We start from the raw sequence: 27,457 nt of genomic DNA on the forward strand, positions 1-27,457 counted from the left end.
ATTTATTTTATTGATTTTAGATTATTTGTCATATGTTTTATTTCTTGTTGAAAATTATTCTTGATTTAGTAAAAAAGTCATTTATTTTGCTAATTGGGATTTTAAAATTTATATAAGTAGATAGAAACCAACTACAGCTGTTCTCTATATTAATGGTATCTCTTATTTTTTTCCATCTTGAAAATTAAACAAAATTCACGAAACCTTATCCTTATTAAAGAGTATAATAAGAATATCTACTAATTTTTAAATCATGAATGGGAGGGACATTGGACTGTTTATTATATTAGTACCCAAAGTTTATAAAAACGTTTTCTTAATAACTATAAAACTTTGGGGATTTTTATTTTTTCATAAACGTTTCAATCACAAGTTTTAATCTGCAGAAGGGATAACTTTCTTTATCATTAAATTCGGATGTACATCAAAATAACGAGGGTCATATTTTTCGCGTATTTTCCGTAAAGTTGTGTGTTAGCGTTTAGTCAAAGGTGCTTATTAAGTCAAATTATTCTAAATTATGAACATTTTTTATCTCATATATAAATAGATTTAATAAACCTTATAAAATGCCAGATTTAGCCAGCAGTGGTCCTTTGCTGGTATTTGATTTTGACTGTACCATTATACACGTTGATGGTGACGATGAGGTAAACTGTTCTATAAGATCTCTTAAATGGTTAAATGAAAATCTTTTTTTTTATTGGCCATTTTTAATTATATTATCACACTGGACTATATGACCACCTATTTAGACTTTCTGGTAATAATTATGGAGTAACTACGTATTCTACATTGATCTTAACTGTCACAGGACGTTTCTTAAATTTTTAACAATCAAAGCTATCAGTTACAGACGACCTGACCTAAGATAAGAAAAGCTATATTTTTAATAATAGGGGTCATTCAACCAAATTAATGAAGGGTTTATTACCTGAACAAAACAAGGCTGACAACATCCATGAAAGCAAAGCTCAACGAAACATACGAATGGACAGACATACTAACATTAAAAAATGTAGAGTAATAAGGAATTTAGTATTAAACATCATTAAAAAGTGATAATTTCATATAAATCCATACAAAAATTACTTTTTTGGACCTGCTAACATTATAGGACTTGTTTGAATTACAGACTTTGGGTAATAATTATAGAACTGCTACGATTTCAAAATACAACCTAGCTGTTAAGGAATAACCATGCGAAATTTGAGATCAGTATAACAATCTAACATGCCTAAATTAACGGTAAGGGCTATAAGTGACGGACAAACGGGCGGTTATAAACTAAATGTAGAAAAGCCTTGCCTTTAAATAAATTGATATTTTTGAGGTTTGGTTGGTAACTACTTAACTGGCGGTGATAGATCTGATGATTTTTAGGGTGTATATTTTGCATGAGATCCCCTGCTAAAGGGGATGGGGAATAAAACATATGTCGGGAGGGGGAAAACAAGAAAAATATGTTGGAGGGGTTAAAAAATGAATGAAAGAATGAGTACTGTAAACATTTTTCCATTTTTCCGCCTTAGGAAAAAAACTAGGAGGTGGTTGGTGGGGTTATATTTTGCAGCCAGAGAAAAAAATGAATGTTGTGCAGAATATACACCCCTGCCAATAACTCAAATAATGTTAATACTTTTTAGGTTCAAAAATTACACCCAGAGGGAAAAATCCCTGAATCCTCAGAATTACACGGCCTTTACTCAACAGGTTTGATCTTTTCAAAGTTGTTTATTCGCCCTTATTTGATACGATGTGGGTCATTTTTTTCGTGTATTTTCCGTAAAGTTGGGGTGCAATCTTTATTCAAATGCTCTTATTAAGTCAAACTGTTCTTAATTATGACTTAATAAGTGCATTTGACTAATAGGTTACACCCAACTTTACGAAAATTACGCAAAAAATTATCCTCTTTTAACATTATATCGATGAATTTCTCATAATCATTTGATTTTTATTTTGAAAATTGAAAATTTAAATCCTTGTTTTTATTTTAGTTGGTTGGACAAAATTCATGGCTGGTGTTTTTAAATTGTTACATGAACACAAAATTACAAAGGTCAGTCAATTTTTGTTTTGTAAAAGATCTCAGTTTTAGACGTTTTTAAAATCCATATTGTACCCCATTAAAGCAACTGGTTGTTGTGGCTCAGTGGTAACGCACTGAGTTATGGTAGTGAGAGTTCGAGTTCAAGTCCCTATGTGGTAACACGAATTTATTTCTCAGTCGCAATTGAATTCATTCACGCAACCTCCTCTTGGTTGTGTAAGAAGTGTGATAATTGGGTAGTTTGGATATTCAATAGTCACGTACATAATATTAGTGCAACCCTAACCCAAGCTCCTCTATGGAGAGCGTCATTCATTACGGTGACTTAATTTGGGACACCTGCCAAACTCAACGAGGGTTGAGGTAATAAAGAGAAGATCCCTTGAGACAGCGTGTTATGTACTTGTACTTGCGTGGAACTTAAGCTGGCCCGGGAGCTAGTATACAAAATTTTCTCGTTCATGGCTCCATGACTTCTTTTCTTAGGTCCAAACACTAAGAAACTATAACTACACACACACACACACACAACTAACAAAGAAAAATCCCAATACTGTAACTCTTATTTTTGGCGTAGTCTAAAATCTTTTTTTATGTTCAGGAAGAAATTTTGAAGTTGATGGAATCTTTAGAATTTACACCAGGTTGGGTAATATTAGAACTTAGTGATAATATGTATATTAAAAATAAAATTACTAGGATATTGCACCAGCTTTTCATGTACTCTAAAAAATGTCCGTGAATGAGTCATATATAAATATAAAGAATTCTAAAGTATTGTAAAACAATGTTTTTTTTTAGGAATGGAAGACTTGATACGAACTAGTGTAGAGAACTATAATGCCAAAGTCATCATAATTTCAGGTAAACATAGCAGCTGTTAATGTTAGCTTCTCTAATTATGGATATTATGATCTACTGCAGTTCACGGTAAAATATTGCTGGTAACGAATATTGCCAATAATCTATGAATTTTAAAGGCTGCTAGCTGCCAAACGGCTAAACGTACAGATCATACCCGCACACCATTTAAGCGGTATAAGAAGGCCTACAAATAATCTGGAATAGCCAATATCCAATGATGCACAGGGAAAGCTTCACTGAAGAAAAAACGCGTAAAGTAGGTCTTTTTCGTGCATTTCTCTGCACTGCGAGATAATTATGCATTATTGATTTATGGCTAATTCAGATTATTTGTAGGCCTTCTTGTGCCGCTTAAAACAGTATGCAGGCATGATCTGCGCGTTCAGCTGTTTGGCAGCTAGCAGCCTTTAAAATTCATAGATTTTTGGCAATATTCGTTACCAGCAATATTTTACCGTGAACTGCAGTAGATCATAATATCCATAATTAGAGAAGCTAACATTAACGATATAATTCATCCACTTAGGAGGGAGGGGACATTGGACTATAAATTGTACTGCAAAGGTACCCAAAGTGTATTAAACAGTACATGTTCTCTCATTTTTTGGGTTCTTTTATCAAATCTTGTTTGTTTGCGGTGTCCTAATATTTCGGCCAATAATAATCTACCGAAGGGCTTATTTTGTTTAATATCATGAAGAATATACTTTAATTCTTAGTCCATTGTCTTATCCTTTAAGATCATTGTTATTTTTAATTATGAACGTGCATTGCAACGTGCAAAAGTCTTAATTACTTAAAATAAAGAAGGTTTTGTACACTGTACAGTTATGGTAAGTTATTTATCGCATCATATTATAAACAGCTTTCCGCGCTATGAAGATGCACGATTATAAGATTAAAACCAGATTTCTTAGCCCCGAGATGCCGAAGGCACGGGCTAAAAAAACTGGATCTAATACGATGCTATACATAAGTTTTCAGTACGGCAGAGAACCGGTTCTAATCTACTGGATATTAATCGGTTTCAAAGCTATACTGGAATATGTTGTTCTGATTGTTTGATGATGTGATGCATGTGCGGAAATAAATGCTACCCGAATTATTAATAAAAAAAATTATTTTCAGATTCCAATTCAGTGTTTATTAACCACATTCTACAACACAAAAAGATGGATCATTTGGTGAGTTTGTTTTTGTCACTTTTTTTCAACCCCCCCCCCCCCCCCTCCCACCACCACCATCTTATGTTTGTATTGTAATCAAGAAAGAAATGAATACAAGAATGTAATATTATTAAGCATCTGAAGAAATAGAAAGGGTAAATCTTTTAATAGTGTTCTTCCTATGCGATGTCTAATCCCACCCCGCCTAATCCAAGGGGACCTCTATGCAACTAATCTAAATTAATTTTAAAAAAGAGGGTGAGGTATCAATGCTCAACATGGTACTTTGTGTTCTTTTAATACCTTGGTATGCTAAGATAACAAGGCAATGTTACACAAATCCGTTTGCAAACTTTGAAATCAATAGGACAATGCTAATAAACGATATCCTTTACGTACGGACGGACCGACTGTAATGATTGAATAGCTTCGCTATTAAAAATACTATTTCAAAAGCAGCTTAGAGTGCATATAAAAAAATGACGTTATAGACCAGTATACATTTAAATTGCCCAATGGTAAAATGTATAGGTAATGACCTACCATTGGTCATTTGAATTGTATGACGTCGTTTTTATAGGCACTATAAGCTGCTTCCTATTTCAGGTAGATGTAGTGTACACAAATCCTGCCAGGTGGACAGATACAGGTTTGCTGGAGATAGAACCCTTCCACCATCAAACACATTGTGATCTCAGCACTCAGAACCTTTGCAAGGGGACCATCCTTGAGGATTATATTAGGTAAAATTTGTATTATGATTCTCTTTTACAATATAGCAAAGGTTTAACACTATTATAAGGGAATGTGTACAACCAAAGAGAAATCGCCACTAGAAAAAAATTATTCACCCCCCCCCCCCCCATAAAAAAAAATAATAGCTCTATAGGTAAAGAGGTGATTTTTAACAAAAATTGTGTGAAATACTATGAATTAACAAAGATTTTTCATGTTTAAATTGGCTTAATACCCCACCCTTCTACTGTTTCATGAAGTTAAATTAACTTGAACTTTCTGATATAGGTAACATTATTAGATTTCGTATTCATTTTATGCATTTTAATAATGTTTTTTAGTTCCCAGTCCACCAAGTTCAGTTTTGTTGGTTATGTCGGAGATGGTGGCAACGACTTCTGTCCAGCTTTAAGGTACCATTACAGTGATAGGGACAATAAATGTATAAATATAGATAATATCTAGTATTTAGATCCAGTGTTGGGGACCTTTTTCGTCTGCTAGCAAATTACTTTCTGCTATTTAGTAGCGACTTGGCTGTGTTAATACTTTCGACGCTATTGGTTGATACTCAAAGATCCAATTGAAATTCAGCACATGGTCCACGAGTTGGGTACATTTAGTATAACCCGGCTTACCCCTCTATTGTTTTATTTTTTTATGTGGGCTAAGTTTGCACGCACCCAAAGAAAAGGCCTCGTAGGAAAAATCGTTATTTGATGTTGTCCAAAGTTAAAATCCTCTTATTGTTTTAGTATAGCAGCTACTTTTCAACTAGAAATCTCCAACTAAATCAATCATTAAACGATAGTAAATGTCTTTGTATCTGTCTGTCTGTAGTTACCTTCTGATCTCGCTAATAGCTGAATCGATATGGTTCTCCTTTACAGTTATAAGTTTATAAAATATTTTGGAGCAGTTTACCTCTGTCTATCAAAGATTAATGACCTTACTACTTTCTCTTTCCTTTAATTGAAAATCGAGGGTTGAATACCCCTTTCCCTGCCTCATGTGCCCCTAAAGGTATCAAGTAAAGGTTGCTAAAAGCTTTTTAGCCTCAAACATCTTTAAAAACTTTAATTTTGTAGGTTAAGTGAGAATGATTTGATGTGTGTAAGAGAAGGATATTCTTTACAGAAACAAATACCTAAACACAAAGAGACAAAGGGTCTGGAAATCAAGTACGTATTTTAGTTCAGTTTTAAAGGAAGGGAGGGAGGGGACATTGGATTGTAAATTTAATTACTTATGTACTTAAAGTTTTACGAACAATTTTCTTATTCGTTTATTGTCTTTTCCGTCGGGCCATGAAAGGGACTATTTTTATACTTCTTCTATAACGGTTGCTACGTTAAGCTCTGTCATAATTAGCCATTTGATCAAATGATTTCAGGAGTGAAGTTCAGTATTGGAAATCAGGCCACCAAATTTTAGCCAGGTAACTTAATTAAGGAAAAAAGGATCATGGCAAGAAAACAAAGTAGCGAGTTCGTCGCTTTTCTGCGGGGGGCCTATTACCTAACCCTGCTAGGCAATCATTAAAATTTACCTAACCTAACCTAAAAAACTTATCAAAAGCTACTGTGAAAATATGATGATGTACTTTGTTTTCTTTCCATGATCCGAAAAAAATTAGTTTAATTCATGTTTTCTTTTAACCATAATCTTTTTCTTTTTATGAAAATTGAAGAACAGCTCTTGAACTCACTTTGCCCGTTTGTCCATCGGTCTTTTTTTGTACTTCGCAACATATGGATGTTGTCATCCTTGAATAATCAATAATCATTTTATTTTTATTTCAGAATAGAGGAGAAGATAAAGGAGCTTTAAATATAGATAATTATATTTCCAGCAAACCTTCGAAAACGCTGGATCAGAACCAGTTCTCAGCCATGAAAAAATATGTATAGCATCATTTTGCAGACAATTTTCCACGAATATTAAATTAAAAATCATAAAATTAATACCAGTTTTGTTAGCCATCATAGCTAACAGAACTGATTTTTATCTTAAAATTTTTCATTTTACTATCCGCGGAAAGCTGTTTACAATACGATGCGATAAATAACTAATATGCTATTGTAATGTATTAACATTAATTAGACAAAATGATAGATCATGATATAACCTTTCTGGAGACACTCATTATTAGTAAATATATTTATCTTGTGAAAATGTACACCTACTAGAAAAAACTTAATCTAAAGAGGACTATCCACGAACCAGAGCAAGTGATTCTAAGCATCTTCCAGCATTGACCCATAGTATTTTTTTAGTGAATATATTAGGTTTATGTTTAATATTTGCTTTATCGACTAAATAGTTAGGTTTCACCATGGTTTTATATGAAAAAAACTTTAAAATGTAAAGCAATTTTTAAAGCAATATCATCAAATGCTTTGTTGAGTTCAAAGGACAAAATAAAATAACACTGCAGAAAAGCATCAAATGTTGTAAATTGCAAAAGTACATTAATTAAACTGTTTACAAGTTACGAACCCTTTTTCTAAATATACAATTTTAATCACAATAATATACTTTTGTGTCAAAGCTTATAAACAACAGGTTGAACTCATCAAAACATTCGATGATATTGCACCAAACACTGCTTAACATTTCAAAGTTTTTTCATATAAAACCATGGTGAAACCTGACTTTTTAGTCGATAAAGCAAATATTAAACATATACCTAGTATATTTACTAAAAAAATACTATGGGTCAATGCTGGAAGATGCTTAGAATCACTTGCTCTGTTTCGTGGATAGTCCTCTTTAAAAGCAAATTAAAGATGAATACGCAAAATGTAATACAATAATACTGTCATATTAAAAGAATTTAAAGTAAAATTTAAAAAATTGACCTTCATTATACTTTTTTCATTTTAATTTTATAAATTGAAAAATCTAAATTAGGATTACATTAGAAAATCTTTGATTTAAGAAAGATTATCCTAATATACATGCAGCAGGATATGTCTGTCTGTGTGTACTGCAAGAACTCGCTAACCGCTAAGCTGTTATGTTTCTCTTTTACTGTAAAGCTTCTCATAGGTCCAGGGAAGGTTTATAAAAGGTACCCCCACCCTCCCAAGAGAACTTGCACCTGGAATAAAAGCGCACCTCCAAAAAATATTATAATTTTAAAATAAAAATAAAAGAGGAGGTTCGATATAACCCCCCCATCCCCTCCCTAAAGTATCCTTGGATGCCTCTAGGGGCATAGCTGCCAGTATTTATTAATTATACCTCTGTTGATATTCAACTGTTAATTGTGTCATTGTAAATAATTATATTAATTCAACTAATATAAGTACCAAATAAAAATACAATTATTTATAATCTTTTACTCCAATCCAAGGATCTAAAGGTATGAGACAATGGCCGATAAATTGATGTACGATGAAGAAGCACAAAATTACCCTTCTATTACAATTAGTGGTTGAAGCAGTTGGACACTCAGCCTAATGAACCAACCAATCAAATTCTAAGTCTTCAAAATTGTAAAGCAAAAGAATAAAAAACTTTATTATAAAACTTTGGTGACTAGTGTAATAATACAGCCCAATGTCCCCTAACTCCCGCACTTCAATCAAGTTGCGTCGTGTGCAGCTTCTCTTAAGTTAGTAACTGTTCGTCTGAGTCAATGACCCCCACCGCACATAAAAAAAATCTGTCTTTGTTTGAAGCAGTAGCGTTTACAACTTCGTTATAAAAGGTTTATTTAATAAGGGGGTTAAAAAGTGGATGGTAGTCAGGTATAAGGTATAACCAACAAGTGAAATAAATTAAAAATAATATTTGGGGGGTAAATGGATAGGTGGTCAATTTTACGATGTGTTGTCCCCCTACGACAGCTAAAAAACACGTATAGGTTTTGTGATTTTTTCCCGAATTAATTTAGTTATTCGTATAAGCTGGATGGCAGTACTTATCAATTTCGTATCTATCGGGGGCAGTGACACCACCCTTCCGCACGCCACTATTTGCAAGTTTTCCCCCTCTGAAAATCATATTTCCATCAATTAGGATCTAATAATTTGTAAAAATTTGGTTCCTTCCTAAAAGTTAAAATTTGCTAGTTGCACAAAGTAGTGTGGATGTGTAACAGCAAAATAACTAGGTTAGTGAAGCATGTATTTCAATCTTAAAAGATTTATTTTCAAAGATCGTAACTCAGTAACCTTGAAAACCTGATTTTAAAAAAAATATAAATTATATAGCAGCAAAATTTTAATTCAGTCGCAAAAATGCATCTGTTTAGATTTGGATAACATAATGTTTTTTTTTAATTTCTGCATTTTTTGTGTGAAAAATATGCTCTAGTTCTTGCCATATATAGCACATGAAAACATCCATACATAGCGAAGCACAAAAAATCATAGTAGGACAAACAACAAAGTAAATATAGAGAAGATTGGTCACAGGAAAATAGAAAAAAAGCAAGGCATAACGATTAAAAGTAAATCACGAAACCTTTATATAAAACAGATATAAAAGTCTTCTGTAGCATAACAGGAAGACTTACGGACCATTGAAGGTAGATTCTCTTTGGTTTGGGATATTTGAAACAGCAGCGATAAAATCCCATTTCCCCCCATAGCGGTTTATACGATTATCAACTGGATGTTTATTCGCTTCAAAACAAAAATAAGCCGTTGATCTTGAATAGCAACTGAGAAAATTGCATTTTCCCCAGACAAACTAAATAATAAAATGTGGTTTTCGAATTACGTTAATTTAATTCTACTGTTTTGTTGATACGTACCAACTCCAGAAACTTTTTGTGGATCTTAAAACTTTTGAAAAAGACTAGACATCTTATCTGGACGTAGGATATTCAATTTTTTTCTACGCAGCGTATCTTTTCTGTAATGGGTTAATGGCTGTCTGTTCTGACATTCATATTGAAGATTCTTAGAGTTTTTGTATCGCCATATTATCTTAATTTTACAAAGTAGAATAATGTCTTTCTGTCCCTTAAGATCTCGGTAACCACTGAACCGATCGGATTCTACTCTTCAGGGAATTTACCTACTGGTCCTGTGGTGGTTTTAGGCTATTTTCTTGAGGGGCGGGACACTCCAACCCCCCAAAAACAAAAATCCCCCGCCATTTTTTTAGTTATTTAAAATAGTGGCGAAGTGGGGGATCTCCAGATAATAAAAGATGTAATTATACCTCTTGGGGCTAGGGCGAAGCCGCTAGTCAAATAAATATAACACATAAGGGCATCCACTCATCGTCGGGAAGGTGATAGTTTCAAATCTCGGCATAACTAAAGACGTTAAGAATTGTTCCTACCGCTGCTTTGTCAGGTGCGCGACATTAATAGTTAAATATAGAGGGAATGCCTTGGTCCAAAACCGGCGCAACCCATTACTATGCACAGTTAGGACTTTCAGACAAAGGTCGTGCAATCAAAGAGTTGGTTGTCTGATGGGTGTTACTTCATCTGATACCCCGGTTGTGTAGACAGCAAAGTAGATATTTGGCTCCCCTGGGTTATTGGACCTGACGGCAGAGTGTTGAATGTTGATCAATCTATGTATAAGTAAAGTATAAATCTTTAGAATAAAACAGGGATCTAAAGGGATAAGACAATTGCCGATAAATTAATGTACTTCCCCAATGATGATACACAAAATCCCCCCTTTCTGTAGATTACAATTAGTTATTGAAATGTTTGGACACTCAACGTAATGATGCAACCAATCAAACTTCAATAAATGTACCCAATATGGTTAAGTCAACAAATAAGAACTTTGGGGACTAGTGTAATAAACAGTCAAATGACCCCTCCCTCCCTCCCTGAGAATAAAGAATGATTTTCTCCCCTACTAACCTAAACAAAAGTTCCAAATGAAGAGGAAAACTTATAAAATATTCAGAGAACAAGAAAGGAAAATAGAAAACAAGAGAAAAAAAATCTAGTTAAGGTAAAGTAATTTATTTCTAGGGTTGCAACAAATAACTAAAAATTTGATTTTAACCTATTAATAAATATTAGAAATAAGAATGATAACATATATAAATAACTAAGCACAAAAAAACATGGATAGACAAAATGAGTGTGAAACCTGATGTTCAGTGGACATACATAAAAAAAGAAAGACAGATGTGTGATCTTTAAACAATAGAAAATCTAGAAGCCTAAATTAATAGATCACTTTTCCCCCAAAGCGCAACTAAAAATTAGGATAACTAAGATTTTAATTATTGGGGATTTTTTAGTATGCCATATTAAACCAGATATAGTCGTGTGCATTAAAAGTAACTCAGGCAAAATTAGGGGATGGATAAACAACCTTGATACACCATCTCACCAAGGTTGTGTCAAGGTATAAAATCACCTTAAATTAGTTGGGGGGGTGGTGGATCTGCGCTTCAATTTTTTAGTCGAAGGACAATTTTTTGACCTTCAAGTTTGTTGATTATGTAGCGTGTACACGTAGATTGGTGTATCCTTCCCCCATAGCAGTTAAATAATAATTAAATAACACCCCCCTCGATGTTGGTTAAAGAAAGGTTTCAAAATTTTGTGTTCTTTGCGCTTAAATTTTTTTTGAGGGGGGGTCATTGATATCCGGAAAAAATTTAAGTCTGGAATAAAAATCAAATCTGCTTCATGGAAACATTTTTCTCGTATTCATTCGAATCCGGTGGATAGGAACCGGTTCTCATCCATACGAAAAAAACTATGTCTAGCATCGTATTATATCCAGCTTTCTGCGAATATAGAAATGTACAATCATAAGATTAAAACCAATTTTTTTAACCGGTGCCTTCGGCACCTCGGGGCTAAAAAAACTAGTTTTAATCTCATAATTGTACTTTCTATATCAGCGGAAAGCCGTTTATAATACGATGCGAGAAATAACTATTATATCTTATCTGAAATTAATTTCGATTATAGTTACAAAACCTTTACAACAAACAACATATTTTCCTAATTTTCTACTATGATATTTCATAATATTTTTGAAAAATGCAGAGTGTTCTTTTAAGCTTAGAAAGGATTTAGCAAAAAAAAACAATTTACTAATATTTTAAAAGAGGGAAAAGGACAAATGTAAAAAAGTTATATTTTTTCAATATAACAGAGGGTCCGGGCCAATAAAACTGGATTTAATCTTATTACTTTTCATTTTCCTATCCATGGAATATAAATAACTAATAAAGGATCACAGTTAACAATTAATTGCCCCGAACCAATCAATTTTACAAAATAAATAATGATCATTAGAAAAATGGCATACAGGTATGTTGTCCTGTTTAGTAGCGAAGCTACTCCATGATACCAAATGTTCGTCAGTGTGTCATCTTTTAAATACGAAGTGGGGAAACGTGATTTTCTCGGCCCCTGTTTAAGATAGAAGACTAAAACTTATTGTTGTAGTCCTTGTTTGGATTTACAACATTTTTTTGAAAATATTTCTATTTTCCACTGAAATATCCCTACATCCGTGACAGTTATTTCATAATACTGACATCAAAGTAAAATAGATAATTGAGTGAATTTTCGTGCGCAAGCGGGATATTATGAACACGGAATAGAAAAGAGGTTGAGGACCTATATATTGTAGATGTTATAAGAGATAGAGGGCTAATTCATTCATATACAGTATCTACAGGGTGTTTTACATATAAAACCAATTACAGTTCTCTATATAATATGACCTCTATTACCTATACCTACTAATCATGGGCGTCCAAAGTGGGGGGGTAATGGGGCGATTACCCCCCCCCCCCATTTAAAATAACCCCTACCCTGGGGGTGCCGTAGGCACCCCCAACCATTTAGGAGGGGGTATTTACCCCCCCAAACAATTTTGGGGGGGTAAATACCCCCCCCAAAATAAAAAATCTCTAATAAAAAAAATTTTTGCACGCTTCGCGCGCATTTTTAATACTGTATATTTAATAAAATTTAAATTACCCCCCCAAAAAAATTTTACCCCGGGGGTAAATTTGGGGGGGGGGGTAAACTAAATTTACCCCTGCAAACAGATTTCAGGGGGGTAATTACCCCCCCCAAGCAAATTTTACCCCCGGGGTAAAAATTCCCCCCCAAAACGAATTACCCCCCCCATTAAAAAAATTTTACCTCCTCCCAAAATAAAAAGCTTGGACGCCCCTGCTACTAATATTAGTTTTACAAATATAAACAAATATAGTTCTCTATATAATATGACCTCTATTACCTATACTAATCTTAGTTTTACAAATATAGTTCTCTTTATAATATGACCTCTATTACCTATACTAATCTTAGTTTTACAAATATAAACAAATAAAGTTCTCTATATAATATTACCTCTATTACCTATACTAATATTAGTTTTACAAATATAATTCTCTATATAATATGACCTCTATCTCCTATACTCACTCAATCTTAGTTTTACAAATAGCCGGAGGGATAAAAATTGTCGGGACATTTATGGAGAGGGCAGGGAAATATCTATAAAGACAAAATATTTTATATCAAAATGCCATATTCTGAGATTTATTGACAATTTGATGATTCTTTTACATAATGAACTGTTATTGCTCTAATACTTTGGACCATAAGAAGAAATGAAGGACCGGATTTCGTCGTATTTTCACAGTACATTTTTTCCTATTTCTTCCCCAGCGGAGGGCTCTAACCTTGCGAGGCAATTTTTTTACCTAACCTAAAAGGTGTGCAAAAAAATGCGGACATTTTTAATGTGTTAATAGTAGAAAAACGTTACGCATACCGTTAGAACCGTCTATTTTTTTTGGAAATATAAAACGATTCCTGTGCTACGTATAGTTAGGGAGCTACGTGTTACAATGTCCCAACTGACTTAAAACTTAACTTGCGAGTAAATTTTGAGACATTTTACCACCTAGCTCCTAGATTATTTGTAGCACAGATACCGTTCTAATATTTCCAAAAAATACAGTTCATAGCGGTTCTAACGATATGCGTAACATTTGTCTGCCATTGACACAAGCTGCGCAATTCGAATTTTAAAAATGATCGCACTTCTTTTTGCAAGAATTATTGTCTAATATTTACTAATATACTCGCAGGTTTTAAGTCAGTTGGGACATTTTAACACGTAGCTCCCTAACAATATGTAGCAAAGGAATCGTTCTTATATTTCTAAAAATTAGACTTCTTAGCGGTTCTAACAGTATGCGTAACATTTTTGTACTATTAACAAAAGTCGCGTAATTTCAATTTTAAAAATGTCTGCATTTTTTTTGCACACCCTTTATTAAAAGCTACTGTGAAACTCGCTACTTTATTTTCTTTCTTGTTTATCATTACTAAAGCATTATTATCAAACAATGGCACATCGTGCACATCGATTTACCAAAGTGGTGGGTGTAAAACAATTAATGGGCATGTATTCCAAATTCTAATTTTAAGGGGGTGTTGATACCCCTCTACACCCTCCCATCGCACGTAACTGATAATGAACAATATGATTTGATGCAATACAATAGATTTTGTGTTTTAAAAAGAATTATAAAATATTTAAGTTAAATACTTTTTTCCTCCGGTTGGTATACCCCTAGTCTGTGTGAAGGAAAAAAAATCGGGGAGGGAGGAGACATTGGGCTGCTTATTACACTAGTCCCCAAAGTTTAACCATAACGCTTTCTCATTCGTTGGTTTAACAACATTGGGAACTTTTATTGAATTTTGATTGGTTAGTTCATTTAGTTGCGTGTCCAAGCGTTTCAACCACTAACTGTAATCTACAAAATCGTAATTATGTGTATCATCATTGGGGATATTCATTAATTTTTCGGCCATTGTCTTATCCTTTTACATCCCCGAGAAAGAATATCTGTAGGGTTATGGTAAGGGTAAACTCAAGTGGTTTCCACATATTAACAATAATTATAAGAAGCAAATAATAGTTATTTATCGCATCATATTATAGACAGCTTTCCGTGAATATTCCAATGATGATAGACAAAATTACCCTTCTGTAGAATACAATTAGTGGTTGAGACCTTTGAACCAACCAAAATTCATTAAAAGCCTCCAAGTCAACAAATAAGAAAACATTATTATAAGACTTTGGGGACTAGTGTAATAAACAGCCTAATGTTCCACCCCTCCCTGGTAGACATGGCTCTAAAAACACCCACAAAATTTTTTTTGCAACTATGAATGAACAAAATCTAAATTAAGGGATGGATAGATGCTTTGAGTGGTAAACGAAGGACCTAATAGAAAACCCCAGGTATAAATGGATTGGACAATGAAACATAATAATTTTCCCCGAAATTTTCAAGTATATAGTTCTGCCTTTAAAGTTTGGCAGCTCAAAATTTTTGAAAGAAGAATGGTTGTAAATTTATTTTATCCACAATTGTCTGTTCCCTCCCTGGAAAAACTGAACTGCGGAAGAGAGACAGGTAATTGAATAAAGGGAAGGAGTGGACAACTGGAGAATAAGTAAAAAATTAAAATAAAATAAAAACCAATATTCAGAAGAAAAGAACAATTTTACTTTCTTTTAAATCTTATTATAGGTAAGAGAAAATGATAAATCACTTTTTTTACAAAGTGAATATCTTACAAAATATTCCCTTTACTATTCCCATTATTTACTTGCCCTTTTTGGGGGAGGGTTTACTCCCAAGGGAGGGGAAAACGTGTGGATAGTGGGGGTGACACTGTCTATAGGGCGCCCTCTCCTAAAGGTACTGTGTGTGTGTGTGTGTGTGAAATAGCCTCTTTATGGGCGGGAATGGGATGATACTGAAAGGGGGAATTAGGGAGGGGGGTTCGGACAAGGGTATGGGATTAATGAAAAGGGGAAGATTTTGGTGGGAAGAAAATTTACAGGGCCTCCGTGAATGTAAAGAAGAGTAAAAGAGCCCTTTTTTTATCCTTCCTTTACACACGGACGGACAACACCGGTACAACACGGTGTGAGTAAGAGTAGCTTTACACAGACACACACACGCACACACACACATACACACACAAAACTACACAGACAGATGGACACTGACAGACACCGGGTGTAGCCACACAGACAAATACACGCACACATAGATCAATATTTGGACGGGGATGACAAGTTCACGTTTTGCCGGTTGTGCATTTTCAAATAACATTCCAAATGAATTACTTCTTATAGGTTTAAAAATAATTATACATCTAAGAAATTACATCTATTCAAATTAAATAATTTATCATAAATCATCAATAATTGGGTTTAAATAGATAAAATTTGTCAGTTATGGCATATTGACTAGGATTCTTCAATTTGGTGTCCACAGAACAAATATATAGAACAAAACAAACAAAAAATTAAACAATTCATGGTCAATTCTTTTAAAATAATGCAAAGTTGCTTCTCATTTTTTAAAAATATCTATTTTATACTAATAAAAGTGGGAAAAATTGCATTTGCCTAAAATAATGAGTTGAGACTCGTGTATATATATTCCTTGCTATATTCTCTTCAGTATGAGTGTTTCTTAGTACAACATATTACACACAGCTTTATCATACAGAGGTGTGTCACCACTTCAAATACATATATAGCAATCATTTACATGTGCTTAAAGTTACATGTACAAAAATATTGATTTTTATAAATTCTATTTTAATATTATACTAAAATTTAATTCTTCAATGCATTGTATTGGTTCTTAATTAACAACTTGAAAAATTTGTCCATAAATACATTATTAATACCTAAATTAGTTTTACTATTCTTTTTACACTTTCACAAAAACACAGAAAACGCGACAGTGTCAAATGCTCTTTGCATATCTGAAGAAAAAAAAACAAGTGTGGTGATATTTCAGAAAGCTTAAAAGACGGATAAAATCTGATGATTGATGAATTTTAGTGATTAATTGATTGAGAGCCGAGAAAATTTCCCCATCTCTCTACATCTTCCAATAGAAAGGTTGGTTGAAAATAATTTTAAAAGTGTATTTTACCATTGAAATGATTGATTTTCAACTGTCATAATTTTTTTCTAGTGAAGTGAAAATAGTCAAATTAACTTTTTTTATGCATACACTTCTATAAAAAGGTTAGGTTTTTGTCTAAACAAATTATCTCTGAAAAAGGAGGACCGATTGGTTAGTGAATTTTAGAGAAGCTACTTTTTACACCTTCCTTTAGGCTAGGGTGGCCTTCTGAATATACCATAAAGTAAAAGTTTTTGTCTGCATATTAAGATCTCACTAGCTACTGAACGTATTGAGTTTTTCAATTCAGAGAAGATTAAAGTACCTATTCTGGTTTTTAAGTTTCATTTTTAAATTAAATATTCCTCTGGAAACTAAATATAGAGCCTATTTGAAGCTTACCTAAAACAGAGAACCCAATCGGTTGAGTGCTTTATGATACCTTATGCTTCAGCATAAAAAACGTTACTACTTTATATAATAGGATATATTATAGAATATCATATTTTGTTTTGTATCTATAACAGTGGGAATAAAAAGCTTTTACCAAAAAACTCTGCTATACTCAAAAAACGCCTATCTCAAAAAAACGCCCATCTCAGAAAACGCCTGTCTCAAAAAAAACGCCCATCTCAGAAAACGCCTATCTTAAAAAACGCCTTTTTCATAAAATGCCTACTACATTTTTAAAAATTATCTTGTAGTGAAACATGTAAGTCTAAGAAGGTATTGTTAATATTGTACAATATGTACATTATAAATCTTCTTATTGAAATATCTATCCCTGAAGTATAATGTCACTCTTGTACATTCATTAGGCACTTTCTATTTTTAAAATCATTTTGAGCAATAACATACTAAAGTTTTGCTTTTTGAAAATTGATCACAATTGAATAACAAAAACTTTTACCTAGTGAATTCATGTTTTTTCTGAGATAGGCGTTTTTTGAGATGACCCAAAAACTCCGCGGCGTATATCTTCCACACATTAACCCATCCATCAAATATTATCAATATATTTATTACACAATATATAGACGCAACTTATAATATGATAACCTAACCTTAATATGATAAATGTTAGGAAAGAAATATTGTACATGTTTTCAGGGATAGCACAATGGCCGATTTTTTTACTTCAAGCGCAAGTAAATGCCATGGACATCTTGGATATGTTAAAAAATAAGAAAAAAATTCTTTCCCAAAATATTTTCAAACTATTAGTACAGAGTTTTACTTTATTTGTCTTCTGGGGGGAAGATTAATTTCTGCCAACTCCCTATCTGCCAATGTCAGATAAAGAGAGAGAGAGAGAGAGAAGGGACAATGGGCTGTTTAGTACACTAGTCCCAAAGTTTTATAATAACGTTTTCTTATTCGTTGGCTTAAATCAATTTATCCGCCATTGTCTTATCCCTTTATATCCCTTGGTTTAGTTTTATGATTTATTTTCAGAAGTGGTAATTTTGTATATCATCACTGGGGATGTACATCAATTTATCGGCCATTGTCTTATCCCTTTAGATCCCTGGAAGTATGTAGTTCTGGAGGGAATATATAAAGAAATTAGTGAATAAAAGGATGGAATACATGTATGTAAATACAACAAGAAGATAGAGAAAGATTAGAACAGGGATTATTAGGTCCAATAGTTGGAAAGCCTTTCAATAATACTTCAGTTTGATTTTTTAATGGTTTTATAATACCTAAAGCATTAGAAGTTAGATGATTAAGGAGAATATATAATTTGATATTTAAAATTAATATTATATAAACATTTTTTCTTTGTATTACTCTAAACCTACTAAACATCGTAATTAATTAAAAGATTTAAAAATATTAAGGTATGTTAGTTGTAAAAATAAAAAGGTACAAAAAGGGAAGAGTATTTTTGTTATTAATATTTTTATTCGAGTTTTTTTATACTAGAAGTTGCACCTCTTGTATTTAAGAGAAGAGGGGAGAGTAAAAATATAGTCTAAAATCATCCCAGGACCAAGATAAAATCTTCTAATATGTATAAACTCAATCGGTTCAGTGGTTAACAATCAAACAAAAACATTTACTATTTTTTTTATAAAAGGGTATAATAAATTTTGCTTCATGGTTTATTAATAACAAGGGACTGCCCTTACAACAACCAGACCAACTTGTTTAACTTGTAGAGTAGATGCGCTACAGAAAAGGGGAAGAAAGAGGGATATAGATGGTGCAGATATTAGTTGATTGGAATGATTACTGGTATATAACACCATTTAAACACCAAGCTAGGTATAATGAGGATCCACGGAACTTGATTCATTCTTGTTCAATAACGGTACCGCCAAATAACAAAAACCTTGTATCAAAGTAATCTCTAACTTGTTGGCTTCAAAACATTGAAATATTGATTGGTTGGTTAAAACTGGCAGTTTCTAAATGGGATGTATACAGAGAGAGAGAGAGAGAGGGGATAAAGGGCTGTTTATTACAGTAGTCCCAAAAGTTTTATTATAATGTTTTCTTATTCGTTGCCTGAACAACTTTGGGGACTTTAGTGAATTTTTTATTGTTTGATTCATAATTTGAGAGTTCAATCGTTTCAACCACTAACTTTAATCTACAGAAGGAGTAATTTTGTGTATCATCATAGGGGATGTACATGAATATCTCCCAAGATGCTTTGGTAGATTTTTTTCTATAACATGACAAATTCCGGTGGTCCTTTAATATATAGGCTAACAGATGTAGTAATGTTCTTGTAAAATATAAATATTATCATTATATGTAAAAAGATGTAAAACGACGTAAAAGATGTAAAACGATAAATATTCTTTTTAATTTGTTTTATTGTAATATGATTTTCAAATTTTCTTTTTTGGTACTTGTAGCATATTCTCTTGTATAAAGTAGTAAGTTTTTTTTTGCCTGAAGCTTAAGATTTTAATAACTACTGATTTGATTGAGTTTTTCTTTCTAGGGAAGCTTCAAAAAGGTTTTGAGATGAATAAAAGCTATTTTTCTGCCCCATTCTTATCCTTTAAACGTAAAGCAACTAGATGCTATTGGCGCAGCAGCTAGTATAAAAATATAATATGAGACAAATTTAAAACCTCGGATTTTTATAGTGTATACTAATTTGCATGCAATTGTCCTCTCCCCCCTAGCCTCCAGCATTAATATTTGCATGGTTAGACAGATAATAGTTATAATAGTTAGGTTAAGGCAAAGTAAAAATAAAAGGGGAAAAGAAAGGATTACAACCCTCTTGAATTTAATCAAGACATATTGTTGAATCCTTGGAATCAGGACTAATAAAATAAATAAGAATCCTAGGACAATAAAGTAAAGAGGAAGGTGGACATTGAACTGTAAATTAGACTTTTAAAGTTTTAAAGACACGTTCTTTCATTCATTGGCTCAACAATTTTTGAGACATTTTTGATAAAGACTGGTAAAACTAGAAGCATTCAAATCTTATTACCAATAATTCAAACCTACACAAGGGATAATTTTGTTAAGCTTAATTGGTTGTGTGTATACAAACCTATTGTCCATTGTCTTGACCCTAAGGTAAATGAAGATGAATCACTCCTCCAAGTCTAATAAGTGGAATTCTGCAAAGCTCTTGTAGTGCCTTTAAAAAGGGAGATAAATTAAGAAGCTTTTAGCCAAAGTATCCCAAATGACGCCATATGAGAATAAAGGATAATTCTAATATGACGTCATTCGTAACACTACGGTTTTCAAATTTATCCCCTTTTTTAAATTTTCAATAAATTTTTTAGATGGTTAAAAAAACTATTAGATTAGAATGAAATCGATTATAATTCATACGATGTTGGTTTAATTACTTCATCTCATATGAAGGAGTGGTGTGACTGGTTATTATCTATTTTTCTCTCTCTGTGTGTAGGTTAAGACTTACATATATCGTAGTAATATGTATTATGTATTTGTATAATGGATGTAGATTATACACATGGATATTATGACAGGGTAAAAATTGCTGTCCCCTGTCATGTATTGGTCAGTTTGTTCATCCAGTAGAAGGGGTAAAGGAAGGGGATGTGGGAGATCGTTATCTTAGCCCACTAGAAGTGTCACTTTATTAGAGAACATAAAAACCTGGTGTAAGATCTAAGTAATAATAAATCTATTTTTTGTATGTACAATCTATATACATACATGTTATATGTGTAGTCTGTTTTGTACGTGTTAGGTATACTATATATTTTGTACACAAAAATAAATAAGGCTAGAATAGTTATTTATCCCATCGTATTAGGGACAACTTTCTGCTTATCTTAAAATATTAAAACCAGTTTTGTTAGCCCCGAAGCCCCAGGCTAAGAAAACATTAATGTTATGATTTTTAATTCTAATATTTGTGAAAATTGTCTGTAATACAATGCTGTACATGACTTTTCAGTTTGGCTGAGAACCGGTTCTTATCCAACGGATATTAATGGGTCTCGAAACAGTAAAGTTTTTGTTTGGGTTTAGACATTAAGATCTCGCTAACAATCGAACCAATTGAGCTCTCCATTTTTTGACAGCTTTTTAGGTTTTATTCACATAAGCTATTTAAATAAGATATTTAGAGTAACAAGGAATTGATTGATTTTCACAAGTTTAAATTCTTTGACTTAACAAAGCATTTGGTGATAAAAATATGAGCTCTGAGGCATTCCATTTTAATCTAAACTTAATACACTGAAAAGTAAATTTGTTGTAAATTAATGTTATTATTGTCATAAATCAAAAATATGCTAACGATTATTGAAAAAAAAGATAGCTGTAAATTGTAAATTTTGCATTCTAAATTCTGGTCAATCTTTATACAGAAGGGAGGGGACAATGGGCAGTTTATTACACTAGTCCCCAAAGTTTCATATTTGTTTTATTCGTTGGCTTAAAAACTTTAGAGACTTTAATGAATTTTGATTAACTGGTTTATTAAGTAGGGTGTTCAAACGTTTCAACCTTTCATTTTAGGCTATAATAAGGGGTAATTTAAACTAAAGAGATTTAAACTATTTTTCTTGTTAAAAATATTTTAGTTTAATCTGTTCTTAATTTAAAGATTTGTCAAATAAATATAAATTTTTGTTTTATTTTTAGAAAATTTTATTTAAAGCTGCCATATTTGCGACTGTAAAAAATCAAAATTGATAAAACTATGGATCAAAAATAATAAATATGCAGGGATCTTAATGGATAAAACGTTGTACACACCCAATTATGATCAAAATTACTCCTCCGTTATATTAAAATTTACCAACTAATTAAGAGTTAATAAAAGTACTTCAAGTTTTAAACTAACGAATTAGAGGACGTGTATATAAAACTTTGTCCAATGACCCCCCCCCCCCTCACAAGTGTAAGAAAAAGTAGATAAATTACTTTTTAGACTTTTTAGCATACTTATGAGAAAAATTATTACTTTATGTAAAGAAAATTGCTGGAAATAAAGGATATGGATCCACATTATAAAAGTATTCATTTTATTTTGATAAAGGAGAAAAGTATTTTCTATTTCAAATAGTGCTAAGTTTTATGTTTTTCTATTAAGACCACCAGCCCACCTCCCTCTCCACTTTCAATTTTAGTTTTAAAAAGAAAAAGTATAAACAATAATTTTGAAGGGATCATTTTTTTCTAGGGGCGATATCTCTTATGCTTCCAATATTTGTATTAAGTATTGATGTATTATCCAGTACAACTAACTGGATCCAGTGTTTTTTGATCTTTTTCGTCTGCTGCCTAATTGTTTCTGTTCTTTTGTAGCGACTTGCTATATTAATGTTTCTGACGCTATTGGCTGATATTCAAAGGCCCAATTGAAAGTCGGGTATTTACATTTAATCCCTTCCACCTCTAATATTTTACCTTAATTTGGTTCTATCCTCCAAAAAATGATATAAATTTTCCCAGGTCCTATAAGGAGCTACACTGTAAAAATGAACCATATAGTTTAAGCGGTTAGCTTAATCTTAAGCTACAGACAGACATTCTGTTACTTGTATATAAGGTTAATATGATATAATCTTTATGCCTTTCTATGTAGAATTATGGTGAATTAGTATTCAGTCTTTACTAATATACAGTCATCTTAATTGAGATATTAACATAATTACCATATACTCTAATTATAATATACAGTGTGCACAAAGTTTTATAATACAAAGTAGAAACCTCTGCTTAACTTAGTAATCTTTTGATGACATACAATTTTATGTCGACTAAATGACAGATGATGAAAAAGGCAGAGAGAGAGAGAGGACAATGGGCTGTTTATTTTACACTAGTCCTTAAAGTTTTACAATAATATTTTCTTATTTGTTGGCTTACACAACTTTGGAGACTTTTAATTGATTTTGATTGGTAAGTTAAGTGTTCAAACGTTTAAACCTTTAATTTTAATCTACAGAAGTGGTAATTTGTGTATTAACATTTGGGATGTACATCAATTTATCGGCCATTGTCTTATCCCTTTAGATAGTATTTGGAATATTTGTGAAAAAGTTGATGGCTGAATTGGTCTTATTATAATGATATACTATACAAATTATTCAGTTTAATAAAGAATATGTTTTTATCAACTAGAAGATATCTAATAAAAGTAGCCATAGCTGACAATTTTTAGGGGAGGGGGGGGGGGGTTGTGCTCAATATGAATCTTTGAGAGAAAACGCCTGTAATTCCTATCAAAAGCTCTACTGTGGTTTGTTGATATAATTGCAGCATCAAAGTGTAACATGATTGGAATTAGAAAATATTATTTTCTTTTTATTAATTAACACAACCACGGCATTATTGTAAGTTACTTTCCAGTATGGCTTCGAAACCTATTAATATCCGCAGGATTAGAACCTGTTCTCAGCCATATTAAAAGATCACGTATAGCAAAGTTTTTCAGGCAATTTTCCATTAAAATAAAAATAAAAATTAATACCAGTTTTGTTAGACCGGACCTTTCATTTTGATAACCGCGGATGGCTTTCTATAATACAATGCAACAAATAACTTTTCTAGACCACAACCCTAGGGAAAGTGTATAACAAAATAATTTTACATTTTTAAGTACAGCTACTCTATTATTAAAGTCTGTCCGTTCGTTAGTAAAGGTAATTGACCACATATTGCTCATTTATTCATGGATTACTAATTATTTTTTTTCTTCTAAACGGTTGTTTAAAAAAATTATTGAAAAAAATGTATGAAAGAAACAGAGTATCTATGTGTTTATAGCTTAAAATCTAACTAACCGCTGGTCTTACATGGTTTCCTTTACAGTGAAGCTTCTTGTAGGTTCTCAGGGAAGATTTTTAACAATTTGGAGGGAGGATACCGCCACCCACCCAAAAATATCTCTGGAAGTATAACTTTTTTTTCTCGTATTCATTCGAATCCGATGGATAAGAACCGGTTCTCATCCATACGAAAAAACTATGTCTAGCTAGCATCGTATTATATCCAGCTTACTACGAATATAAAAATGTACAATCATAAGATTAAAACCTCAAGGCTAGAAAAAACTGGTTTTAATCTTATAATTGTACATTCTATATCCGCGGAAAGCTGTATATAATACGATACGAGAAATAACTATTCCAACACTAAATGAAAAGTGAAGGGTTGAATCCCTCAACCCTTTTTCTAGAGGCCTCTAAGGGCGTAGCCGCTAGTCTTTATTTAAACCCTATAATAATATTGAACATAAAAAGAAAAAGTATAAAAGAAAGTTTTACTTTTGTCATATTCTGAGTTTCTAATCCAGGAAGTAGCCTTTTATCCCATTGAAAAGGTATATAAAGGAAAAAATAAAATTATTATCATTTAGTTCTTGTTATTTCTATGGTTATGTCATTGTCTATGCATTACAATTTTGGTGTTTTAGTTGTACAAATAGTTAAAATAATCAATACTGTAGGTCAGGTTAAATCGGTCAAAAATTTCCAATGAAAATTTATTTTTGGGGATTTTTTTTCCATGACGATTTTTCTTGTTAACGTGGAGGCATTATCCGTCGAAATTGTTATAAACCACTACTGGTTCGTTTATCAGTCTCATTAATTGAGCTTCGCTTTTGTGGATGTTGTCCCTCTTGGCAAAGCTGAATCATTTACTTTGCTTTCAAATATCACTATTCTAATGGATACATAAATAATTAGATCTTAAACCAGATTTTCATGTTCTCTGATAAAGAGAAACACGAATCGGGCTAAAATATCCTTCAAATGCCTTTAAAACATCCCCTCCCCTCTTTCTAAATAATTTAACTGACCAATGAAAGAGTTCCGTGTTAGCAACCTAAATTGACGACAATTTTCCCATGTCATAATATCCACGTATATTTTACATCCATTATTATTCTTGTGTTTGTGTGCAGATAGAGAGAGAGAGAGAGGGGACAGTGGGCTGTTTACTACACTAGTCCCCAAAATTTATGATAACAATTTCTAATTCGTTCGCTTGACAACTTTGGAGGATTTAGTGAATTTTGATTTGTTGATTCATTAAGTTGAAGATTCAACTGTTGCAACCATTAATTTTCTATCTACAAAAGGGACAATATTGTGTATCATCAATGGGGATGTACCTCAATTTATCGGCCATTGTCTTATCCCTTTAGGTCCCTGATTTTTGTGACTGTTTCTAATGTTGTTAATTAAATACAGTAGATTGCAAGAAATTGCCATAGTAAAGAAATACTTCAGGGATAAGAAAATGGACGATAAATTGATGTGCAATGCACATCCTCAATGATAATTGACAAAATTACGCCTATTGTAGATCAAAAGTGGTTGAAAAGTTTTGGCTCTTATATATTTGAAATTATCAATCAAGATTTTTAAAAGTACCCAAAAGTTTTGGTTGCAGTATAAATTTCTGTCCAGTTTATGTTCCCTCCCTGAAAAGTATAGGGCAAGGGAATGTAAGAGGACACTTTTATACTACATAGAACAAGGCTGTAAAACGTCAATATATTTAATTCAATATAATACAAATATTAGAAAATGTAATTTCTCGTATTCATTCGAAACCGGTGGATTAGAACCGGTTTTCATCCATACGAAAAAAACTATGTCTAACATCTTATTATATCCAGTTTTCTACGAAAATAAAAATGTACAATTAAAAGATTAAAACCAGTTTTTTAACCCGTGCCTTCGGTATCTCGGGGCTAATAAAAAATGGTTTTAATCTTATAATTGTACATTTGATATCCACGGAAAGCTATTTATGATACGATGCGAGAAATAACTATTTTCATATACTACAAAGTGAATTTTTTTATTGCCTTACATCTTACTAACTTTTTCTCTCGGCCACCCCCCCCCCCCCCCACTGTGATAAATTAATTTTGAAGGTTTCCCCATAAATCATGTAAAGCCAAACAAAATTTAGTTTAAGTTAGATTAGGTAAAGCTTAGAAGCGCCACCTGTAGATTTAGAACCTAAATAGCTTTAACTTGTTAAGCTCTTTACAATGCCTATAAAAAATAACGTCATGCAATACAAATGACCAATAATAGGTCAAACACAGACTAGATTACCTATGGCAGGCTAGTATACATTTAATTGACCAATGGTAAGCCAATATAACGTCATTTTTGATGGGCTTCTTAACTTGTGTTCTATGAATGTGAATCTCTAATCCCTGGACTGGCCAATGAATGGATGTCCTTTTCATCTCGGACAAAATTGGATTCACTTCATTTCATTTCCCTTATTTTCCCAGAAAATATACATGCAAAATAAAAGGGTTAAAACTTTGGATCGTCGAAAGAAAACGAAGTAGCGGGTTTCCTCGTGTATTCACAGTAGCTTATAGGTAATTTTAGGTTTGGTTGGGTTATGTAAATGTTATTGATTGTCCCCCAGGTTGACCCTGCAAGGTTAGACCCCCCCCCGCAAGGGCTAGAAATAGGAGAGAAGCCATTTTAAAAAGACGACGAAACCCGCTACTTCGTTTTCTTTCCGTGATCCAACACTTTCAACACTTTGAAACCATTTGATATCAACTGAATTAGATCTGGTCATGTGCTATACTGAAATATCCTTTCATATAAAGCCAGTAAATGCTCTTTGAAACTGCAGATAGTCTAAAGAGCTTACAAATCATAAAACCAATCATAAATGGTTGGGTCCAGTCTCACTAGTCTTGAACCTGCTTGCTAACTTTAATATAGGGAGAGATATAGAGATACATAAATAGATAGATAGATACAGTCAGATAGATAGAGAGATTGTAAAAGTATATCTTTGTTCCTGCCAGTTTTGATTTTATAAATGCTGGTGCTGCTTATATAAATTCTTATTTACTAAATCAAAGTTTAAGTAGTTGATAATTAAAGAGCTTCAATATTTGATATGCATTCACTTACGTACAATCACATTTTCCATCATCGTTTCGAAACCGATTAACATCCAGTGGATTAGAACTGGTTCTCAGCCATACTGAAAAATTATGTATAGCATCGTATTATATTCAGCTTTCTACAAATTTAAAAATAAACAATCATAAGAATAAAACCAGGTTTTTTTTCAGCCCGTCCCTTTGGCATTTTGGGGCTAAAAAAATGGTTTTAATCATATATATAATTGTACATTTGTATACACGCGGAAAGCTGTTTATAATACGACGCGATAAATAATTAATCAACTATTAAAAACACGCATATATTATTACAACAGCACTAACAGCATCTTGTTGAATTCTTATAGTTAG

The 27,457-nt window shown here is 32.4% G+C and overlaps 2 protein-coding genes across 2 annotated transcripts in view; both read left to right on the forward strand.

The window, feature by feature from the left end:
- The first annotated feature begins 539 nt into the window (after window positions 1-539).
- Window positions 540-8,152, forward strand: LOC145331071 (pyridoxal phosphate phosphatase PHOSPHO2-like). The gene is made up of 11 exons (XM_080175689.1): window positions 540-650; window positions 1,647-1,713; window positions 2,001-2,062; window positions 2,655-2,697; window positions 2,855-2,917; window positions 4,046-4,101; window positions 4,690-4,826; window positions 5,160-5,231; window positions 5,907-5,999; window positions 6,212-6,256; window positions 6,621-8,152. Exons 1-11 carry the CDS (start codon window positions 570-572, stop codon window positions 6,646-6,648), a joined length of 747 nt encoding a protein of 248 aa, XP_080031815.1. The 5' UTR covers window positions 540-569; the 3' UTR covers window positions 6,649-8,152.
- An 8,136-nt stretch (window positions 8,153-16,288) lies between these two features.
- The window catches only part of LOC145332084 (post-GPI attachment to proteins factor 6-like), a 97,478-nt gene continuing 86,309 nt past the window's right edge, over window positions 16,289-27,457 (forward strand). Inside the window, exon 1 of the mRNA XM_080177016.1 lies at window positions 16,289-16,733. The gene's annotated coding sequence lies outside the window, so the exon portion shown is untranslated. The remainder of the gene's footprint in view (window positions 16,734-27,457) is intronic.

Source organism: Acartia tonsa, chromosome 11, assembly GCF_053477335.1.
Source record: "Acartia tonsa isolate MP-2025a chromosome 11, ASM5347733v1, whole genome shotgun sequence".
Lineage (NCBI taxonomy): Eukaryota > Metazoa > Arthropoda > Copepoda > Calanoida > Acartiidae > Acartia > Acartia tonsa.